The sequence below is a fragment of the Asterias rubens genome, chromosome 10, assembly GCF_902459465.1.
Source record: "Asterias rubens chromosome 10, eAstRub1.3, whole genome shotgun sequence".
Taxonomy (NCBI): Eukaryota; Metazoa; Echinodermata; class Asteroidea; order Forcipulatida; family Asteriidae; genus Asterias; species Asterias rubens.
The window spans coordinates 9,582,569-9,604,818 of NC_047071.1; the positions used below are offsets into that span (position 1 = coordinate 9,582,569).

The 22,250-nt window shown below is 40.3% G+C and overlaps 2 protein-coding genes across 2 annotated transcripts; one reads left to right on the forward strand and one right to left on the reverse strand.

Moving 5' to 3' along the window:
• The first annotated feature begins 270 nt into the window (after nt 1–270).
• LOC117295644 lies at nt 271–5,324 on the forward strand. The gene is made up of 4 exons (XM_033778351.1): nt 271–467; nt 1,127–1,320; nt 3,701–3,823; nt 4,634–5,324. The coding sequence occupies exons 1-4, from the start codon at nt 271–273 to the stop codon at nt 5,245–5,247; spliced, it is 1,128 nt and encodes a 375-aa protein (XP_033634242.1). The 3' UTR covers nt 5,248–5,324.
• An 11,200-nt stretch (nt 5,325–16,524) lies between these two features.
• Nucleotides 16,525–17,490, reverse strand: LOC117295645 (nociceptin receptor-like). The gene has a single exon (XM_033778352.1). The coding sequence runs from the start codon at nt 17,488–17,490 to the stop codon at nt 16,525–16,527; it is 966 nt and encodes a 321-aa protein (XP_033634243.1).
• Nucleotides 17,491–22,250: the final 4,760 nt, after the last annotated feature.

Genomic DNA, 22,250 nt, shown 5'->3' on the forward strand with positions numbered 1-22,250 from the left:
ATACTGACACATTGTTATGGAATATTCTTTTTTGCTGGTGTTGTTTTGAGGTATATATGGCCCTGTGTAGATTTTGTCGTGTACTTTTTTCATTTGAGCTCATATCGGGAGGTCGGCACTAAAACGTTTCGTAGTTTCGAAAGTAATGTTATCATAAAGTCGAACTCACGAAAAAACAGCATTCTGTGTCTCGTTCACAACGTTTTGATATCGCGAGGAGCAACTGAACCACGGGAGCGCCGCGGCAACCGACACGACGAGTGTTCTACCATGGCCAATCCAACCATCACCGGTCATGAAACGTCAAAGGATTTTACGGCACGCTTGTCGCATCAGATCAACGGTGGTATGGCATGTCTTGGGATAGCCATGGGTATGGAGACGGGACTGTTTGATGTGATGATGTCCATTGGAGAGAACAGGAAAACCAGCCAGGAGATTGCGGACTTGGCTAACATGAAAGAAAGGTGAGCTTGAAGGTGGTATCACAGATTTTTTTTTGGTCAACGTAAGTGCTGATTCACAGAACAATAATTTGTCAATGCGGGTGTGCTGCGGCCATTCGGATCCTGCACAATTGCATTCAAATAATGACATAAAGCCCTTTTCACACTATAGTTATTTTTGGGAACTTTTGGTCGATCTTTTCACACTATAAAAAAACTCCCTGGATTGTCCCGGGAAATAAATGTATTCCAAGGAAATGATTAACCCTGCTCAAGGGTAGATTTAAGGGAGTTAAGCCCGGTGTAAAAATGTTTTTCCCGGGGAAAAAGCAGCTACTAGTGAGAACAGAAGCAGGCTTAACTTGCCCCAACTTTTGCGTCCACTGTGTTGAGACGTCCAGATGGGCTGACATATTGACACATTTCCTGGGGTTTGATCACACGGTGTGAAACGACGACCGTGCATATTCCTAGGAAATAGTTCTCCCGGGAGTTACCAAATCGGGATAGTGAGAATGGTTGCTGGGCATCGGGTGGCGGTGGGGGTTAAACAATTCCCGGGAGTTTATTTCCCGGGCAATGGCAACGTAGTGTGGAAATGGCTTAAGGGAGTTAATCCCGGGGTAAAACGAGGTAAATTTTCTAATTGATTTTGAATTGATTTTTTGTTTGATACTCAGATATGTCCGAGAATGGCTGGGATGTATGGCTGTCGCGGACATCGTGAACTTCGACCCTGAGCAAGACACGTATTGGATACCTGCCCATCGCGTTGGTATCCTCACACAGTCCGGCTTCTTGTCCGTTGCTATCCCGTGCCTGTCTAGTGGGTTCTTCGATGTGGCAGAATGCTTCAAGAAAGATGGCCCAGCAGGTAACTTAATTCTTGCCACAAGAGGGCGATATTGTTTTTCTTGTTCACTACGTCATCCAGCAGAGCTGGCACTACTTATATAGAATCTGTATCGAGTAGGAGTAAATTATGTTAATTTTTCAGCAAGTGACGGGCGTCACTCACAAATCCGGTTGAAGTAGGAGTTTGTTTAATGTTCATGATAATGTGACCCCTCTGACTGTATTAAAGATTGATGTGACACGGCTGTTCAGTTGTTAGCTTTCCAGTATTTTATTTACATTCATGAATCTGTTGACGAAGATAAATACGATGTGATGAGATCTTCATCTAAGGATCTTATGAACTTTCTAAGGATCTTATGAACTTTTACAATAATAATTATGAATATTAAATAAACACTAATAAATAAACAAACAGTTCTCCCTGCGGTTCACGTAATAATTCTAGGCGCCGTCCGCCATCTTGGAAATCAAGGGAAAATATAAACTAACAGTAAGCTGGATCCAAAACAGAGCTTACTTAATAAATGCACTAAAGATATATTTACACTAAAGGGACTGACTTGTCCCGATGTAATTTACGTATTTGATTATCCATAGTGAAGAACGAGTTGGCTTTTACCAAGGAAATATCGAAGACGTAGAGGGCGACCCAATGAAAGAGTGTTGAAAGCGGTTGAGCGGTTATACAGTTGATCTAAACCTTAAGATTGTCTGAGTTTGAGCAAGTTGGTGAAGATGAATTCGTTGATGAAAATTAACGTTTTCAGCATGGCTGAATAGAGTGTTGCACAGTAAATGAGTACAAGCACCATACTGGTTATCAAGAACTTGTGAAAGGGAACAAATCCTACCTTTAACTGTTTATAATAGAACAATGTCAGAAGACGATCAGAGCATACTGATCGAAACGTCGAGTTTAAACCAACGGTTCTTTTTAGAACCAGTCCAAATCATTAGAGATAGTCATTTTATGGTGTTACCGCAAACATTTCTATATCGTATTTCCACCATGCAAAGTTTCAAATCCTACTTAGAACTATTCCTGTAATCATTTCATTTGAAAAGATGCGCATATTTTTGAGGTAACGAAAATCTGTAGTTATCTCAGGAAGAATAATCCGTGGTTTGAATACACAATCTGAGAAACGTTTCTGATAGTAACGTAGACTCGGCCCCTGTCTTTACAGGTACTTGCTATTCAGATCCAGTGATTCCATGGGATACAATGATATCATAGGAAAAATGCAGTGACTAAAGGCTACCGTAGATGGGTTTGGTTTGATTGGTCTGAGGTCACCCCAGTTGACCAATCAAAAAACAGATAGGAAAGCTTATACGTTCGGTCGTCTGCATGCGTGTCCGTGTGTGTGGTTTTATGTATACAGTAGTTGAACCAACGGTTCTTTTCAGAACCACCCCAACGCATTAGAGATAGTCATTACATGGTGTTACCGCAAACCTTTCCATATTATACAGTACATGATGTACATGTGCATGCAATGTTGGTGTTGAATTTGTGCGTCGGCCTATCTCTTTGTGAAATGTATGAAGGTCAAAGGTGAAGATACACGCCGGCTGGAAGGCCAGTGTCAGATGCAATTGTGTCCGCCATGCAATACTGTCCGCTCCGGACACTTTTGCATTTGCAATCGTGTCCGGTGCTATGCAAAAACCGTCTGGTGGACATGTGTACATGACTGTACATGTATGTGCGCGCGTAAGCGAGCGTGCATGCACTGAACCTACGTATATGCAGCACGAATACTCACGTATTTTATGATTGAAGCGAATACCCAACGGTCGAACATTTCCCATGTCATTTATAAGCTAGTAAAACAAATGGCGAACGTGTTCCGTTGACCAAGGGCGTTTAATTTACTGCAAAGACGGTTTTGCACGGGGGCGGGCACAGCTGCACATGCAAATGTGTCCGGGTGGACACAATTGCATTATGCAGCGATGTCCGGGCGGACACGATTGCACAGGCAAATCCGTCCGGCGGACATTGTTGCATATGCAATAATGTCCTCCGGATAGTTTTGCATAGAATACATAATTGCATGCGACACCGGTCTCTGGCATTATTCATGAGCCTCGAAGTGTGACGTCAGATGTTCAGGCTAACAGTAACGTTTTCTCGTACTCCCAAAATTAATGAGAATGTGAGACTTTTGAACGCTAGGTGGCGGCAGACAGGTAAATTTCCATTGCTTACGTTGTTCTGAACACACACACATAACAAAGAACAATGGATTTACCGTGTGAGTCTGCTGCTCAACTTAAGCTTCCCAAAAGTCTCACATGATACTGGTTATTAACATTGCAATACATTGCAATACTCAACAATACATTTTCTTATAAACAACAAAGCAATGTTTTTCTCTTGCAATTTATAGGTGTTTGTATGGACAAGTATCTAAAGTTTGATCAGGTTTTGGACAAACTACACGATCCTTTCTTTCGAGACCAGTTCCTTCAAGAGTTCATTCCATCCATGCCCCATTTGAATCAGCAACTAAGTAAGTTTACAAACATTCAAAGATGTTTTAATAATGTGTTATTATTTTTAAAGGCACTACAGCCGAGTTCACGAAACGGTAGGATCAATCCTATCTCGAGTTAGGACGAGTAATAACCCGTCCTAACTTAGGATGGATTCAATACGTAATAACGTCCATGGATTACGGAACTGAACTCGTCCTAAGTCCTAAGATTAATCCTAAGAGTTTGGTGAAATCGACGGCTAAACACTTTTGGTAACTACTCAAAATAATTGTTAGCATGAAAACTTACTTGGTAACAAGCAATGGAGAGCTCTTGACATTATAAAACATTGTTGTGAGAAACGGTCGTCGACGCTGTGAGATAGTAATGGAAGAAAGGACACTCTTTTCACACGAAGTTGTGTGCTTTCAGATGCTTGATTTCGGGGACCTCAAAATCTAATTCTGAGGGCTCGAAATCAAATACAACTATTTTAGTGGAAAATTACTTCTTTCTCGAAAATAACGTTAATTCAGAGGGAGCCGTTTCTCACAATGTTTTATACTATACAGCTCTCCATTTCTTGTTACCAAGTAAGTTTGTTTATATTGACCAGTATAATGTCCGGTGTCTTTAAAATCATTGAAAACATACAGGCATATATACATATAAATTGTTTTGCACTGTTTTCTTGTTTAGTCTAGTGACTGTTTGGGCTAAAACTCTCTTTATGTATGTTGGGTCACATAGCGTGATGATTACTGGTCTCTGACAATTACCAATGTTGTCTGTGTTATTTGTGTTTATTTTATTTGCCTTCTGTTGTCGTTTTGTGTTTTATATAGTTAAAGGAATCACAGTTCTAGAAGTAGGGTGCTGCGAGGGTGGTTCATGCAGGATGCTCGCCACCCAGTTCCCCAATAGCTACATCTACGGAATCGATATCTGCCCAAACTTCATAGAGCAAGCTCGAGAGAAGACCACTTGCGAGGGTCTCAGCAATGTCCAGTTTGCCAGTGAGGACGTCAGCTGCATGCCGGCCGAGTGGACATGGAAATTTGACTACGTCTTCATGTACTTTGTCCTTCACGACGTGTCGTACCCCTACAAGGCTCTGCGTGAAATACACCGGGTCCTGAAGCCAGGGGGAACCCTGTCGGTAGTGGATACCGTCACGCACACCAAACTCGAGGACAATCTTAAGGATGCTGACAGAGCCTACATTCTAACCCAGTACACTATGAGTTTGATGAACTGCCTGCCCGTGTCCCTGTATCCAGGAGACGGGACTGGTCTCGGGGCTATGTGGGGTCGAGAGAAAGCACAGGAGATGCTCAAACAGGAAGACTTTGAGGTTGTGTCCGTAAGCTCAACAAGATCATATCTGAATGGTTTGCATTATTTATGCCAAAAGCCGCTCAGTGAGAATAATAATGTCTGTAGCAACGGCTTTGCTTGATTTTTTTATTTTTTTTTATAACAACAAGAAATTAAATTCAGTTGAGATGTCCATTCCCGGTCATGACTCGTGTGCTGTTTTGGGGCAAACGTACGCTGTTTTAGCTAAACGTATCCGTATCCGTTCTCGTGCGAAACCTTCGTGAGGCGCGGCACAAGTTGGGGCGTTGGTACTGAAAATAAAAGGACTCTCACGGGATTGGGACTTGATTCAAGTCTACCCAGGTAGTGACTGTTGGTGTGAATGTGTTTGCATCAATCTGGCTGCCGTTGTTGAATATATCCAATATATTAAAGGCACCGAACACGTTTGGTAATTGTCAAAGACCAGAATTCTCACTTGTTGTATCCCAACATTATTATGCATAAAATAACAAGCTTGTGAAATGTTTGACTCATTGATCATTGAATTTGCAAGAAAACTATGAAAGCGCAAAAACACTCTAAATTGTACAAAATGTTGTGCTTCCAGATAGGAATAAAATGCTTCTGGCCAGAATCTTTTATTATTTTGGTGAGAAATTATTATTATCTTTCTCAAAAACTACGTCACTTCAGAGGGAGTCGTTTTTCGCAATGTTTTATACTATCAAAAGCTTTCCGTTGCCCGTTACCAAGTAAGGTTTTGTGCATATCTTTTGCGATTATCAAACGTGTACAGGCCTTTAAACAGATTTCGGATGGCCTTGGGTCGGATACACAAGGGGTAATAATAAATAGGTTTTCACGGCCAACTTTAACAATTAACAATCCATTTATTTTAACACTCGGGGCTCGTGAAATATGGGGTGAAAACTAATGCTCCGTCGATCGAATCAACATAACGGACTCAAAAGGAGTGAAGTGATTGAACCAGCAATAAATTCACTGGTTCAAGAAAATCATTCAATATCATTGACCGCAAGACTTAATTTAATTCGTGACAGCCAACAACAACGGTTGGCCAGTCATTCAATTTCGTCAAGTCTGAATAGGTAGTATAAATTCAACTTAAGTATAGTAAAAGTTTCGTCTATTGATGAAATAGAATGACTGAAACAAATCTAATTGAGAAAAACAAAATGGTGGACACAAACAAAGGTCAATACAGTGCACCAATAACTTAAAACGAACCATAGTTTGTGGATGGATTAGGGGAAATGCACATGAATTTTAATGCGTGTCAATGAAATTGAAAGTTTTTTCTTCCAGAAATTGGCCGGGAAAACCTATCTCATATATATGGCTAGAATATTGCCGAGTAATAAATGGCATTATGCCTGATGTGCACATTATTATAAATTATTTCGTGTGATTGTTTAGGTGGAAAGATGTATAATAACTGTTTTTAGCAACCACCGTACCTTGAATAAACTTTTGTTTTTGTTCAATATAGAACAGACACTTCGTAGGCAAAAACGACGTTTCGGAGGTGCTGTTTATTATCATATAGTTACGATGACGATTACAGTATACTTTATAACACCCCTTACAAATATTCTGCCTTTTCATTGGTTTAGCGCGTCACATGATATGTCTTTAGTTTTACTAGACGGAGGCCGTGTGATAGTGCATCGTTTGCCGTTCACTGATAATCCGACGACTATCACAAACCCATGGGTTTGTGATAGGTTGTGCATCTGTGTTTTTGAAACGCGCGTACGAACGTTACGTGTACGAAGATGATAAATAGTCTGTTGGGGTGTTATAAAACAAGTATTGACTGCTTAACTCGTGCTATGGTTAAAACTACGACTCCCGAGGTGATCCCCGGAGCGTTCTATTTTCCCGAGGCGCAGCCGAGGGGAAATGGAGAGGTCCGAGGACCATGCACTCGAAGCAGTCAATAATTATTTGTATACTATTTCGTTCTTAAGCTCCGTAGTAGTCTATCGAAAAGCGAGTTAGTATTTAGCTGTTTTTGTCGAGATTTATCATTATTAGTTGTTGTGACATGGAAGTCGGAATAGCTATTGTAACCTTCAAGATTTATATCTTTATATTGATGAAAAAAGGTACATCGGCACGTTAGGGTTAGAATTGGGCGTGTGATTGTCTAAAGTAGCAGCGTATAGTGAAGTGCGTGAAATTGCGTCTTGGACGATCTTTCCCCTTAATTTCTGCCCTTAATAAAAAAAAAAAGTCTTCATCAACAGCAAATTTTATGGATTAGTAATTCAAGGATCGGTTTTCTAGAAATGGCCAGGCATGAGAGTCTTCCGGTTTTAACCGGAATTCCCGTGTTTTCCCTTTCAAATTTATTGTCTTCAAGTACAATGTTAATTTGGGTGGAAAAAAAACCGTAGTATTGGATTTGTGAGTCCCCCAAACAAATTCCGATGATGATGTAATTTAACTTAACACTGCGCTGATTAAAGGCAGTGGACACTAGTGGTATTGTCAAAGACTAGCCTTCACAGTTAGTGTTTCTCAACATAGGCATAAAATAACTAACCTGTGAAAATTTGAGCTCAATCGGTCATCGAACTTGCGAGATAATAATGAAAGAAAAAACGCACTTGTCACACGAAGTTGTGTGCGTTTAGATGGTTGATTTGGAGACCTCAAGTTCTAAATCTGAGGTTTCGAAATCAAACACTTGGACAATTACTTCTTTCTCAAAACCCATGCCACTTCAGAGGGAGCCGTTCCTCACAATGTTTTATACCATCAACCTCTCTCCATTACTTGTTAGGTTTTATGCTAATAATTATTTTGAGTAATACCAATAGTGGCCAATGCCTTTAAATATAGTAGAAGTATTTGGTTGATAATCATAATTGTATTGTTCTAGAAACCTGATGATTACATACGTGCGAAATGTCTGAAAGTGTAAGGAATTAAATGTGTAACATTCATCTCAACAGGTAAACACTATATCGCATTGTAAAAGAGAAAACGTTTGATTATGTCTGTATTCAATTACATGAACACTGCATTTGTTTAAATTGTACGTGTTGCAATTGGTGTTTGTTATTTAACCTAACAATGCTGTTTTGAATATCAAAGTACTGTTGGCACTGTTTGGAATGTCTGCCCTAGTGCTGCTGCTATATCTCTGATGTCTTTAGAATGGTTCTCTTTCTTCGCCAATAGTCTACGGGACAAAAACATCAATTTCACAAAGCACTCAGATCCGTCTTTACTATTTAAGATGGGTTGCTTGCCACAGTTATTTGTATTGTACTATTATTGCGTCCCTTCACAATACCCCCCCCCCCCACCCTTCAAACACCACGGTACATTTGCATTACCTCGGGAAGTTCTGGTTTAGCCAGAGAGTGGTAAATTACTGGGAGACTCTCCCTAGAGAGGCAATTGAATTAGCTACAAGTGTGAACACTTTTCAAGGGGCATGTGGATAAATTCCTAAAGATAATGTCGGGGGGCTCTACATAAGCTTATCTAAGCTGTCTGCCCCAGTAACCAGAACCACCGTCTCCTCCCTGTTGTGTGATGGTAGATTCAAGTAAGTTCGAGCCATGGTTGTTCAAGTAAGTTTGAATTATGTACACAACATATTTCTTAGCTAGTGTATGATGAGCGCGAGCCGAGGATGCTGAGCAGCATACGTAACCAGGGCCCAATTTCATAGAGCTGCTTAACGGTAAGAATTTTTGTTTGCTTAATGTAGCCAAAATATTGCTTAAACCATTCTACCTCCATGCTAAACGTACAACTATTTCACGAGCAAAATAATAATCATCATAAAACATTTCTTGATTACGAGTAATGGGGAGAGGTTGATAGTATAAAACATTGTGATAAACAGCTCCCTCTGAAGTGACGTAGTTTTCGACAGAGGAGGAATTTTCCACGAATTTGATTTCGAGACCTCAAGTTTAGAATTTGAGGTCTCGAAATCAAGCATCTGAGAGCGCACAACTTCGTGTGACAAGGGTGTTTTTCTTTCGTTATTATCTCACAACTTCGACGACCGATTTAGCTCAAATTTTCACAGGTTTGTTATTTTATGCGTATGTTGAAATACACCAACTGTGAAGACTAGTCTTTGACAATTACCAATAGTGTCCACTGCCTTTAAGCAAAACAGAAGGATAGGCCCCCCTACTGACAAAATGGCGGGCGCGATATAAATGCAGAGTGGCGAAAAAAAAAAATCGCCTTCTATGTCTTATATGTAATTTTTGTAATTGTTCAAAGCACCCCTTAAAAGGTTTACACACTAACCTGAGAGTAAATAAGAAGATAATACATTGTACAACATTTCTGAAGCATTTTAGACACTCGTTTACTTCGCTACTACATCTACCATACTGTGACGGGTTTCCCGCGAGACTAATTTAAATTCAGGAGTCCAAGGAGACCTCCAACCGCTGGGCCGAAAGTTCCCCTTAAGGATGCAGGCTCGTTTGGGTGGAAATCTACCGCCCGATCGGTTACTGTTTGTCTGTTGCACTGGGGCAGGGTTGTATATATTTCTACTGGGGGTGGGAGAACATAATAATATGACAAAAACACAGTTCTAAACTCTTAAAGTCACCTGGAAGTGGTATTTTTTCAAAATTAAGCTTTTGTCACTAATGTGGTTTGATGAGTGGAATGTGAATATACAGTTAACTAAGGTTTTAAAAAATAAGTTCTTATGTTATTTACAATATTAAGAGTAGACCCCGACCCGAGAGGGCGCTGTTCATGACGTCAATCGAGGCAGACTTTGCCTGTAATGCGTATAGAGTAAACACAATTGCAAAGTACATGTACGGCCCAAGTCGTGAGTTTGTACGTTTGTTTTCCGGCAATGCCGACCAGGTGTATTGCTGCTGAATGCAGAAAAACACTTTTTGAATTGTACCAACTCACGACTTGGACGTAGGGCCTACATGTACTTTGCACGTGTGTTTACTATATGCATTGCAGGCAAAGTCTGCCTCGATTGACGTCACAAAAGGGGTAGGCGGAGTCAGCCCCCCAAACAACTTTATATATTTTTTAAACATATAAATCGTGACAAACAATTACTAAAAAAATTGTTTTAGTGTTCGTAAGCATATACTCTTATGTTTGAAAGAAAACAAGTTATATTTCCAGGTGACTTTAAATTGCCCCTGGGCAATCCTCTTTATTGCCTCCTGGGCAACTCACTTTCCCATTATTAAATAGTTGAAATGACAGTTCTTTTCGTTCTATCCTTGATAAACGAGGCCTTTTAAAATATCTTTTTTTTTTAATACATCATGTCTTCCCGAGTGCCTTCCTCGCAGGTCCATCCAGTTAAGCAGTAGCAAATTTAGCAATCAAAACGCACACGCAAGCACGCCGATTGTTTTGCTGCGTCTCTATTCAAGTCTCCAAATTAGCTAGACTACTCAACCGATAATTAACGGCTATCTCGTCAACCCAGAGGGTCAACTCACTGTCAATCTCTGTGATCGACGCTGGGCCGTCCAAGTTCTCTGCGAACTCAACTACCAGCTGCCACTTCGTCACAACTATTCTGAAAAGGGTACTCAAAATCTCAGCAACACAATCGAACGCAAACCAGTCACGCAGCAATTAAATCAATATCGACACCATGTACTGGACCGCAACGGAACAATGCACTCAAGAAGTTACACAATAAATTAATAACGGAACCCAGACATAAGATCGGAGACAGCACGCAATGAGAGTTTCGCTGGATAAAAATAGCAAGTAAACTCACCCAAATTCTGGCTGGAATATAGCGTCCAAACACAAAGATTCAAGCAATTTGCCTACAAAAAAAGACGCACTTAGACTAATTCCAAAAGACACTTGGCTCAACGCTAACCCAAAATCACACTTGTTGCTTGATCGCTTGCCAAAAACACTCTGACGGCTTTCCAAGTCGCAACCCGAAAAACCATGCCGTCGTCGTGCGAGCACGATCGCCCCGCATGGACACTCAGACCCCGCCCGACCACCCCGTGATTGGCCGTTGCCTGCAAGCGTGTCCCTGCCTAGCGACAAGCCCGATGCTACCATAGTGGTCACTAAGACCCGCCACTCCGATACTGACCTCTCCGACCATCTTATGCTAGGAGTCCACTGGGCCAGCGCCAGTTGGTGCCAGTTCGCGCCAAAGATTATGTGATTGGCGTAGTGGCTCGCTGTGGCGCCGGCAAGTGTCGCCAAGTGGAACAAACTGGGTGCCATTGGCGTGCGCCAAATGCCACCCGGCTTGCTCCAAAATGTTGCGCCAGTTTGCGCCATTTACACGGCCATTTGATTCCAAAATTCACCCTGTTGTTGGCGCCATTCGCGCCAATAGACGGCTACTTTGCGCCACTTGGTGATTAGTTTGTGCCAAAGGTCGCCAAATTGGTTTGAACTTGCCGCCGCTTGGCGCTACTTGCCGACTTTATAAATACCGACCATCGGCTACCTGGTTCAGACCCTCCTCAGCTGCATCTTCGTTGAAAATTGTGTGAAATCTTGTAGAAATTATGAAGGAAAAACTGCGTGGAGGTGTTGTCGAGTCGAATCTTGAAAGTTGTGTGAGAAAGTCTTGCGATGCCGCCCTGCTTTTATAGGCGGCAAGTGGCGGGCTACCAGGTGGCATTTGGCGCGAAGTAGTCACCAATCGGGTGCCATTTGGCGCGTTTTGGCGGGCTATCCACCTCTGTTGGAATTATTTGGCGCAAACAAGGTGCCACTTAGCGCCAAGTGGCGCCATGTGGCGCGAAATCTCATTGGCGCAACATTCCAGTGGATTCCGGTCAGTATAATGGAGATCAATGATTCCAATAGGCGGATTGTTTGCGCCAAAGGGCGATATGTTCGCGCCATTTGGTGCCACTTGGCGGACACTTGGCGCTGATTGCTCGATGCAAGTGGCGAGACGAAAATTTCAAACATTTTGAAATTTTCTTGCCGCCACATTCAAATTTGGTGCCGCTACGGGACACCACGGGCCAGTTGGGGGCAGTTTGAGCCACTACACGCCACTAGGCACCTTATTGGCGACATTAGGCGCCACAGTAAATAGCATTGGCGCAAACTGGCACCAACTGGCGCTGGCCCAGTGGACTCCTAGCATTACACAACACAATTGCGTTCGTTCATCCTCTTTCCCAAAAAGTATGTGAAATAAATCAAACTTTGGAATACGCAGAATTTGTTTAACCCCAATATCTAATGATCACTGGACCTAAACAAAAAATGCCGTAAGAAATGTTGAAGCCCGATCTATCAGAAAGAGGTAATTTCTCATTAAAATTAATAATAAAAGACTTCTGTCCCGAAAGCACACTATTTTGTACAACATGAGCGTTTTTTCTTGCAACTTCAATCACCAATTGAGTCCAGATGTTCACAGGCTTGTTATTTTACCATTATGTTGAGTACACCAGAGGATATCTGGTCTTTGACAATATTAATACAAAAAGTGTGTTCAGTACCTTAACAGTCATCACTAATATCGCTGGGAGGTAAAGCTTTCTACTCTATACCAGCCAGGCTTCTGGTGGACGATACTGCAAAGGGACAACCCTGTTTCAACTTCACGTTAATGTGGCAACGGCACTTGGAATATAGTTGATTGTAGCCCACACCTTTAAAGGGAAGGTACACGTTTGGTAATTACCCAAACCAAATAATGATTAGCTTAAAAACTTTCTTAGTTACGAACATTGGAGAGCCGTTGATAATATTAAATTGTAAGAAACGGCTCCCTCTGAAGTAGCATGGATTTTGAAATAGATGTAATTTCTTACTAAAATAATGATAGACTTCTAGCTAGAAGTCTTTTATTCCTATCTGAAAGCACACAAATTCGTCCAACAATGGTGTTTTTCTTTCATCATTTTCTCCCAACTCTGATGAAAACAGTGTTGAGCTAAAGTTTTCACAGGTTTGTTATTTTATGCATATTTATGTTGAGATACACCAAGTGAGAACACTGGTCTTTGACAATTACCGATAGCGTACCTTCCCTTAAAATGACCTTCAGGCCTTTTGTGTCTGGCGACTTTGCATTAACAAAAAATATATATAATATATGAATAACAGTTCCTCAAGATTGTCGAAGACAAGATCAGCAAAGAAATCTAAACATGATTAAAATGTACAAAAGAAATCGAAAGAACTTAATCAAAACAGACTTCACTCAGACGCCTTTATCTTGATGTACACTAGAAATAGGGCCTTGTGCTACTTGAAAAAAGATAATCAGGTTTTCATGTTTTGATTTTTTAAGTTGGATTGTGTTTTCGAAACAAAATGTTGATGTTTGTTTTTCTCCAATCCATTGTCAGTTAAAATTCATGTTATTTTGTTAACAATGTTTATTATTTAATTATGGTAGCCTACTGAAAGTTGTTGGTTTACAATTTAAGTTTAGTCATGTCTTTAAAGACACTGGACACTATTGGTCACTTGGTGTATCTCAACATATGCATAAAATAACAAACCTGTGAAAATTTGAGCCCAATTGGTTGTAGAGGTGGCGAGATAACTATGCAAGAAAAAAACACCCTTGTCACACGAAGTTGTGTGCTTTCAGATGCTTGATTTCGAGACCTCAAATTCTAAACTTGAGGTCTCAAAATCAAATTAATTCGTGGAAAATTACTTCTTTCTCGAAAACTATGTCACTTCAGAGGGAGTCGTTTCTCACAATGTGTTATACTATCAACCTCTCCCCATTACTTGTTACGAAGTGAGGTTTTATGCTGATAATTATATTGAGTAATTACCAATAGTGTCTAACGCCTTTAATTGACTCTTAATACTCTTTATCCCCAATGCAAATTTAACATCTCTTATAGTTGACTCTTTTCATCATTTTGTAAAAGACTGTTAACATCTGGTGGTTGTAATGTATTGTGAATGTGTGTGACCAATCAATGGAATAAAACACTGAGCGCCTTTAGTGCCTTGTTTAGTAGATACGTGCATTATACAAGGCTTCGCATTATTATAATCATTAAAAAATCTACAAAGAGTCACTCAATTTTTATATATTTTTTTGTTCAAGTCGGTTTCTTTAGCAAAAGGTGAACCCTTGGGGTTGGCACATAACAAGTAAAAAAGAATGACCACTTCGTTAATATAATTATTCCATACATGGTTTGATACGACGTATACGAGGTTGCCATAGCTACATCGAGTTTTATGAAGCACCCGACGACGTCTTTGTCAAATAACTTCATTTTCCAATTTTGCTAACACAAGGCAGGCCTACAATGTCTGTAGTGCCAGTATGTATATAAAAATATAAAATAAATTCTAAATCTGAGGTCTCGAAATCAAATTCGTGGAAAATTACTTCTTTCTTGAAAAATATAGATAGATAGATAGATGGATATACATGTACATTTCGCTACAAAAGCACAGGAATGTCCAACATCCTATACATATTGGTTTAAGGTAGATATTCGCTGCACAAACATACGGGCTTAATATCCAATATCGGTGTTCAAGGTATACATTCAATGTACAAACGTACGGGAATGTCCAATATCCAATATCGGTGTACACGGTATACATTTGCTGTACAAACCTACATAAATTCCCAATATCCAATCAAGGAGCAACATTGATTATTCGCTGTACAAAATATCCAATATCCAATACCAAACCAACTTAACTTTCATCTGGATTTTGGCATGTTATGGTCGGGGCAGAAATAACATTAATTAATTAATTCTATTGCACATGAGAAATGTATTATTATAGCCCCTGGATACTCCTCCTGAAGGCCAATTACTTTACAAGCTTGCTTGAACATTCAAACTATACCCTTGAACCTCAACTTAAAGGGACACGTTGCCTTGGATCGGGCGAGTTGGTCTATGCAAAGCGTTTGAAACAGTTTGTTGTAATAGGCCTATGATTGGAAAGATTTTTAAAAGTTGACTATAATGATATCCACACCAAAATTAATGTTCATGAAACACATCATATTTTTTTTTTAATATAACAATAACAGTATGTAAAACTTGAGTGCCCTTTTTAAATTTGCAGTGCGTCAGAAGGGAACCAGACAATGACTAGGCATCGTCAGAGGCATATTATCAATTTATAAAAATATCCATTTATAGAAAAAAAGAGGAGGAAATTATCAAGGGAAGGTATCCAGACCAGGACCTACAATATACCTAAAATTCACTTTAAATAAAGGACGATGAGATTTTAAGTTGAATTTAACTTATCTTTTTTTTAGGGTTTTTAGTCCATTCTATGTTTTTTTATTTTCAATTGTTGTCCCTTCCTCTTATCGCTGCGGTGTTTTGTTGTGGGTGTAGTTTTTTGTTTTCAATAGTCTGGTTTTGCTTATGTTTTAATGATTTCTATTGTGTGATTTTAAAATGTTTAAGTGCAATCACCTTTTTATATTGTATAATTATATATTTTTATCGTTGGCAGGGGTCTGGTTTTTACACATCTTTTGATGACAGTTTTATACTTTTGTTTTAACCTTGACAGCCCCTGTACAACTTGTAACTATTGTGTATGTCTAAAGATTTAAAATAAAATAAACAACAAATCAAATATTAGAGAGAAGCAGATTTGGTTTATTTTTGCAAGTTGATCCCACTCAGGGTTCATGGAAATAACCCAGGGGAGCTGAAGGTTGGAATTGATGTTAATTTAGTATAGTCCAGCATGGGACACTTTTGGTAATTACTCAAAATAACTATCAGCATAAAACCTTACTTGGTAACCATTTTCATTTTCCACATTAAACTGTCCATAACTTAATATTGCATTGGGCGACATGTGACTCATTTTCACAGAGTGGGTCACAAATGCCCTTTTTATTTGAAGTATGTTATCTTATAATCTACTAGTCCATCAACCGTTTTAATGACTTTATAATTATTGTATATTTTGGTTCCTAATATTGTGGACACTGCTCTTATTAAAATAAGTACAGGAAAATCTAACAGTGCGTCAAATAAAAAGGCTGTTCAATAATGATTGTAAACAATATTACGGGAAAGCCACATATGAAGAAAGGGCTAAAACAAAAACATCCGTTTCTTCTTGCAACTCACACCTGTCATCGCCATGTTACAAACAGTGGACGCAAATGAAACATGCACAGACCAGTAGTGTTTCTAACCGCCCAAGGCAGGTTAACTGCTCATCATTTTAAGTTGAATGACACAAGTTTTTCAATAAACACACCCACGCAGTGAACTTTAGGACTCACTGCGTGGCCAATTCCATAAATTCTTTAATATAGCTTTCCTTTAACGATGGGGGTCAATGTATACATGTAAATGCTTCGTGCAAAAATTCCGCACATTATAAGCAAATCGGGCACAAAGTTGGTCTGGTGACCAGCCTCTTGCCTTGGGCCTTGCGCCTCTCAGGTCAAGATTGAAGAGTCGTCAACTCGTCGTGTACGGCGCCCGACCATCTCTTTCAACTGTTTCTGAAACCTTTCGTACATAAAGCAGTAAATGAACGGACTGATGCACAAGTTAATGACAACAATACCTCCCGTAACTCGATAAAAGATGTCTTCATAAAGGTTAGCAGGTTGATACATACCTAGGTTATACAGCAGGTAGTTGGTCTCAGTCGGGCTCCAGCAAATGAGGAAGAATATGGTTAGCAAAACTACTGTCTGTGTGACGTCACGATTGGCTCTAGAGAACGTCTCCTGAGCACTGGTGTTGTTGTTTTTGCCGTGAGCCTTTGCCCTCTGGCGGAGCTTCCAGATAATAAGAGAGTAGCAAAATACCATGATCGTCATCGGAACCACAAGCTCGTGCAGGAACACCAAGACGCCCGCAACGGCCTGGATCTCTGAGCTGAACCAGGACACATTGCAGCCGAGAGTCTCGCTGTCATAGAAACATACTATCAGGAGATGGGCATTTTCTACCCAGCCCATCATCCACGTGGTCATCAAGACGAGTTTCAGCTTCCGTGGAGTGAAAACATTTCGATACCAAACGGGTCGGCAGATTGCGAGGTAACGCTCTATCGATATGGCGACCAGGTTCCACGTGGAGGCCACAAACATGCCGTACTGAGGCCATTCCGACCACCAGACGCGGCAGTAGAGCCGGCCGAGAAAACTGTCTGGCACGGCATCCATGTGGGCGAATCTCTCCACCAGGAACACACACGACCCGATGAGATCTAGACAGGATTGGTGGATGATTAGTTTGTTTGTGGTGGAGTTGAAAACTTTCCTGTAGCGAAGCATGACAAAGCAAACAAATCCATTGCCGAGTATGCCAATGCTGCTCATTGTGTAATAGAAAAACAGCTGGCCGTCGAACGTGTTGGCAGAAGTTGAACTGGTAAAATTTACTGATTCCATCGTCAAAATAATTTGATCGAATCAATATATTCTTTTCTCCAAAAAACTCCTTGATTTCTTGAGGCTAAAGTTCGAGGAAACACCACGAACCTCTTTCACTAATGAATTGAGGTGGTTTTGAAATAAAGCGGTACTGTGCAGCAACTCGACGTTTCGATCAGTGCACTTGTTGGTGTTCAAGAAAAGCTCTTGAATCCGTGAGTTTGCTTTATGGAGTGTACATGTACATAGGAAGATCAAGGGTGTCTCTGTGTAGGAATTCTGCTTTCTACGATTGAGAATGCATTAGCTTGCACCAGAGATTAATGGTCACATCAAATGTCACCATGGCAACAGAAACATCAAGTTTAATTCCTAGAAAGAAAACAAAAGAAAACAAAAACTCACATGACTGTCATAATTATTGTGCTAATTACACATTGTTTCATTAGGCATGGGGTCAGTTATGTGAAAAACTCTGCAGCGAGGGACCTGTGCCCAACTTTAAAAGTTTATTTTCACAAAAATCTTGCTATGCACAGACATAATTATAATTGCTTTCCGGAACTTGGTTACATCAAGTTTACGACCATTGTTGTGACTGGTGCGTGACAAACAAAAAATTCAAGTTTGATGGTAAGGGCAAGGTCATTTATCCGCTGGATTTTTTTACAGCATTGACTGGTCCGCTGTCTCAAGTGAAATCAACCGTTGAGTCGTACACACACGAGCCTTGGGCTCGTTTTAAACATCGCGCTCTTGCTATGTCAAAATCAAATAGTTTGATTTCGACAAAAGTGCGGCATTGTGAAATATAGGGTGCGTTCGATAATTAGCTTCCCTGTGTCAATCCCGGTCTGCCCGGGAGCAATTTGTTTTCGTACCGCACTTACACACATAACACGCTTAGGAAGTGTCGTGGCCGAGCGGTTATTAGAACCGAATTCAAACTCTGGTGTTTCAGATCAGCAGAATGTGGGTTCGAATCCCCAGCCGTGACATTTTGCGTCCTTAAGCAAGATCATTAAACCGTGGCTTCATCCTTCGGACGGGACGTAAAGCCGTTGTTCCCATGCGTTGTGTAACGCATGTAAAAGACCCTAGTGCACTTTGCCGAAAAGAGAAGGGGTTCGCCCCGGTGTTCCTGGTTGTGGCTGCTGTATGTGCCGTTGCACCTTGTAAACCCTTATAAAGGATGCTACATAATTGGGTATCAGAGTTCATCACTTCAATAACCTAATCTCCCTGAAGGTTTGTATAATAATTATACTCAGCGCCTTGAGTACCTTGTTTAGTAGATTCGTGCGCTTTATGAGACCTCGATATTATTATTATTTATTATGAGACTTGCTTTCCATTCCCAGGTGAATATAATGTTTAATTATTTATAATAACAACTGTCCTTAATTTGTTTGGTTTGGGGGGGGGGGGGTGTTCCCTGTCCAAAAGGCATAGTCACTTAAGGTAATTTACCGTTTTAGGCAATCTCCAACAGGAACAAAGCACCGTCAACAAAACCCACTTAGGAAAACACAAGACTTGTAATCTCAGCAGCATGCAGACACTGATACTATGACAATGTTTATTCAATCGAAGGACATAAGCCGGTGTGGCGGTTTCCACTTTCCGCCGTGTTCAGTTTTCCGAATGACCAAATAAGGTAACATTACGTCATGCGCCATTACGTGAAACCGCCACACCGGAACGGTCACGTATACAGGGCACGAGCCCGCTTAGAACAGTTTGCCGCTTATACTCATAATTATGCTTAAAACTATGACCCCTTTTGAACCCCAGTAGTCAGCCATGTCATTTGACTATAATAATAATTCGTTGTACGCGTTAGTTGTTAATTAATTTCGCACATGGATAAGTCATAACTGAAATGGTTAGGCCTATTTGTAAGCAGGATAATTTACTCAGAAAAGAACATACTGACCGTTGCTTTGCCCCAATGTAGGATTTGTATCGGCTGTGGATGATGAAATAAGTCACAAAACGATAGTATGACCAAGTTCAAGACGACTACTTTGTATAAACAGCTGATGATAACCGAAGAAACAAAAGACTGACAGTTGCTATGAGGTCTGATGAAGTTGGAGTAAAGATGAGATGCCTTGAAGAAGACTGATGATCAATAATCTTAACTTGAAGATTACAACTGTGTTCTGTCGGCTACTTACAACCTCGACACCCACAAGAAACTCGAAGAGTTTCGATGAGGCTCGAGACAGAACCAAAATCTTTAAGATGACGACTGAGAATTACGCAAAGACTTAAAGAAACAGACTGAAACCAACGGTGACTGCCGTTAGAGAATGCAGTGCAGTAGACTGGTTATCCACTTACGATAAAGACAGGTTTAATACTTTTCCGACAGAGCATGTAATTTAATTGGATACAATGATGTCATTGGATACAACAATCAATAACGTAAACTGTACATGTCTGTGTCTTGATTGGTGGAGGTGAGGTGGGTGCAGCTGACAAACGGACCAATCAAAACACAGATATGAAAAGCTTGCTTTCGGTCGTCTGTATGCAGTGTCAAATTTTTAAATTATGTACAGTATATGTAAATGCACTTGCATGATGTAGGTTTTAAGTGTGTAACTCCATGTAATGGGACTACATTCAGTCCCATTACATGGAGTGTAGATGATTGTAGATGAAAGGTGATTATGGACGGGGATTGACCAAGGCTACATGCACATCTCTGGCGCTATTATTATTATTATTATTTATTCACGAACCTCGGAAGTGTGACGTCAGATGTTCAGGCTTTAACGCTGAATATGTCTGAGAAAGAGAGGAACATCAACGACGAGTTTACGTCAGAGCTTGCAGAGCGGCTCCTCAACAGACTTGATTCAAGTCCCGTTCTCATGCAAGAGGTCTCCATATCCGCCGGCAAGACGTAGCTATAGCGGTCCCGAGTCTTGAGTCAAGTCTACTCCTCAACAAGACAATAGACCATTGTAAGCTACTCTGTTGATACAACGAAGTGGATTTTATATCAGACTAAAAAGGAACTTGGCGAGAGGCAATGGCCTCTCGTGCGAGAGGTTTCCATATCCGCCGTCAAGATGTAGCTATAGCGGTCCTGTGTCTTGAGTCAAGTCTACTCCTAAACAAGACAATGGACCGACTTCAATCTAAAAGAGTTGTCCTTCATATGGCTCTTGAAAGGGGCTGCTTTTCACTCTTTTACATTAAGAGAGTACATTTCTACAAAAAGATATAACATTATCTGAGACCCAATTATAAGGTGCTACGGTGCATTCAACAGCCACTGCCTGTGAATCTCTTCTGTTTTCGATAAGTGTACTTGATTCTTTTCAGCACATGGGACCAACGGCTTTACGTCCCATCCGAAGGACGAAGCAATGGTTAAGTGCCTTGCTTAATAACACACGTGTTACGACTGGGACTCGAACCATGGTGGAAACAATACTGTGACACTTATCAGGTTTGGGTAAATTATTGTCTGTATACACCCAAAACAAACAGTGCGCTCTCTATGGTGTCCACCATACCTAAACAAGGCTAATGGGTACGTGGTGCTATTTTTTGGGATTATTGATTTCTGTCACATCACGTTTTTCAACCCTCAAATTCGTATTAGTGGATTGATATGGGCGGCCAAAAGGGCCAAAACTAATAAATTTATAAACTAAAGGACAAAACAATAATCAAAGAAAGAAACTGTTCAACAAACACCAAGTAGAAACTAAGGTAACAAAACTCAACAACAATCAAAGAAAATTGTTTTCAAACAATGAACAATTCCCCAATCAAGCTTTAAAGCGCAACAACAATCAAACACTTGTTTTTTAACAAGAAGTACTCTGAATCAAACTAATAAAACAAAACGCAATCAAAAATAAAATAAAAACAAAACAAAAACCGCCAAACGCTTAAAGAATGAATCCTTACAAAAAACAAACACAGACACTAAAACGTCAAATCGGGACGAATACTAACACAGTAAAAATAAAGAGAAATCATCAATCGGCTATCGTTGAAAACGAAAATCAAACTAACTATTACAAAATGTTGAGGGCGGTTGTCAAAGCTAAGGACAAAATGCAAACCGTATCAGTCTCCTGAGCATGTAATCAACATTTACGACAAACTAAGGACTGACTGAAAATCATCGTTGGTGGCGTATGTACATGTACAGTTGTGACTTTTGTTGTAGGGCCCCGGGTATAGACGATGTGAACTGTGTCGTCACATGTTTACAAAACAGCCACAGAGTCTGGACTTCCTGCAGGCGCATTGTACCATAGAGTATGATTGTACACAGATCAACTGAAGAAAATAACAAATCTTATGTTTTATGGAGATTGCATTGTCTGATTTTTCTCAACTTTTGATATGAAGAAAGGGGGCACATCTTAAAAACTGTACAGGTTGCTTTTGTAAATTTTGAATTTATGTGAAAATTACAAAATTTAATTTTTCCCATAGCCTGTGTGTAGTATGCCCCCTCCAGGAAACGCTTTAGCATGTACAAGGTCACCATGTAAACAAAGGTAGCATGGTCTATTGCAAGGCTGTGATGTGGTATAATCATGGGAAATGGTTTAGTTCTGATAACACGAGACCATGACGAGACCAAGTGTGACGACCACTAAATGTGTTTTGATGCCATCGCAGATAATAAATATTAATGTGACGATGTAACGCAGGAAATAATGTTCTTGAATGCTAATTCTCCACCAGAGTGAATGTTGGGCAGAGCTTATAATAGGGTTTTGGTAGTGGGGGAACTCTAA

Coding starts and splice junctions, on each gene's coding strand:
- LOC117295644 (XM_033778351.1), top strand. CDS start 271: ATGGCCAATCCAACCATCACCGGTCATGAAACGTCAAAGGATTTTACG. Junction 468..1,126: donor TTGGCTAACATGAAAGAAAG/GTGAGCTTGAAG, acceptor TTTGATACTCAG/ATATGTCCGAGAATGGCTGG. Junction 1,321..3,700: donor CAAGAAAGATGGCCCAGCAG/GTAACTTAATTC, acceptor TGCAATTTATAG/GTGTTTGTATGGACAAGTAT.
- LOC117295645 (XM_033778352.1), bottom strand. CDS start 17,490: ATGGAATCAGTAAATTTTACCAGTTCAACTTCTGCCAACACGTTCGAC.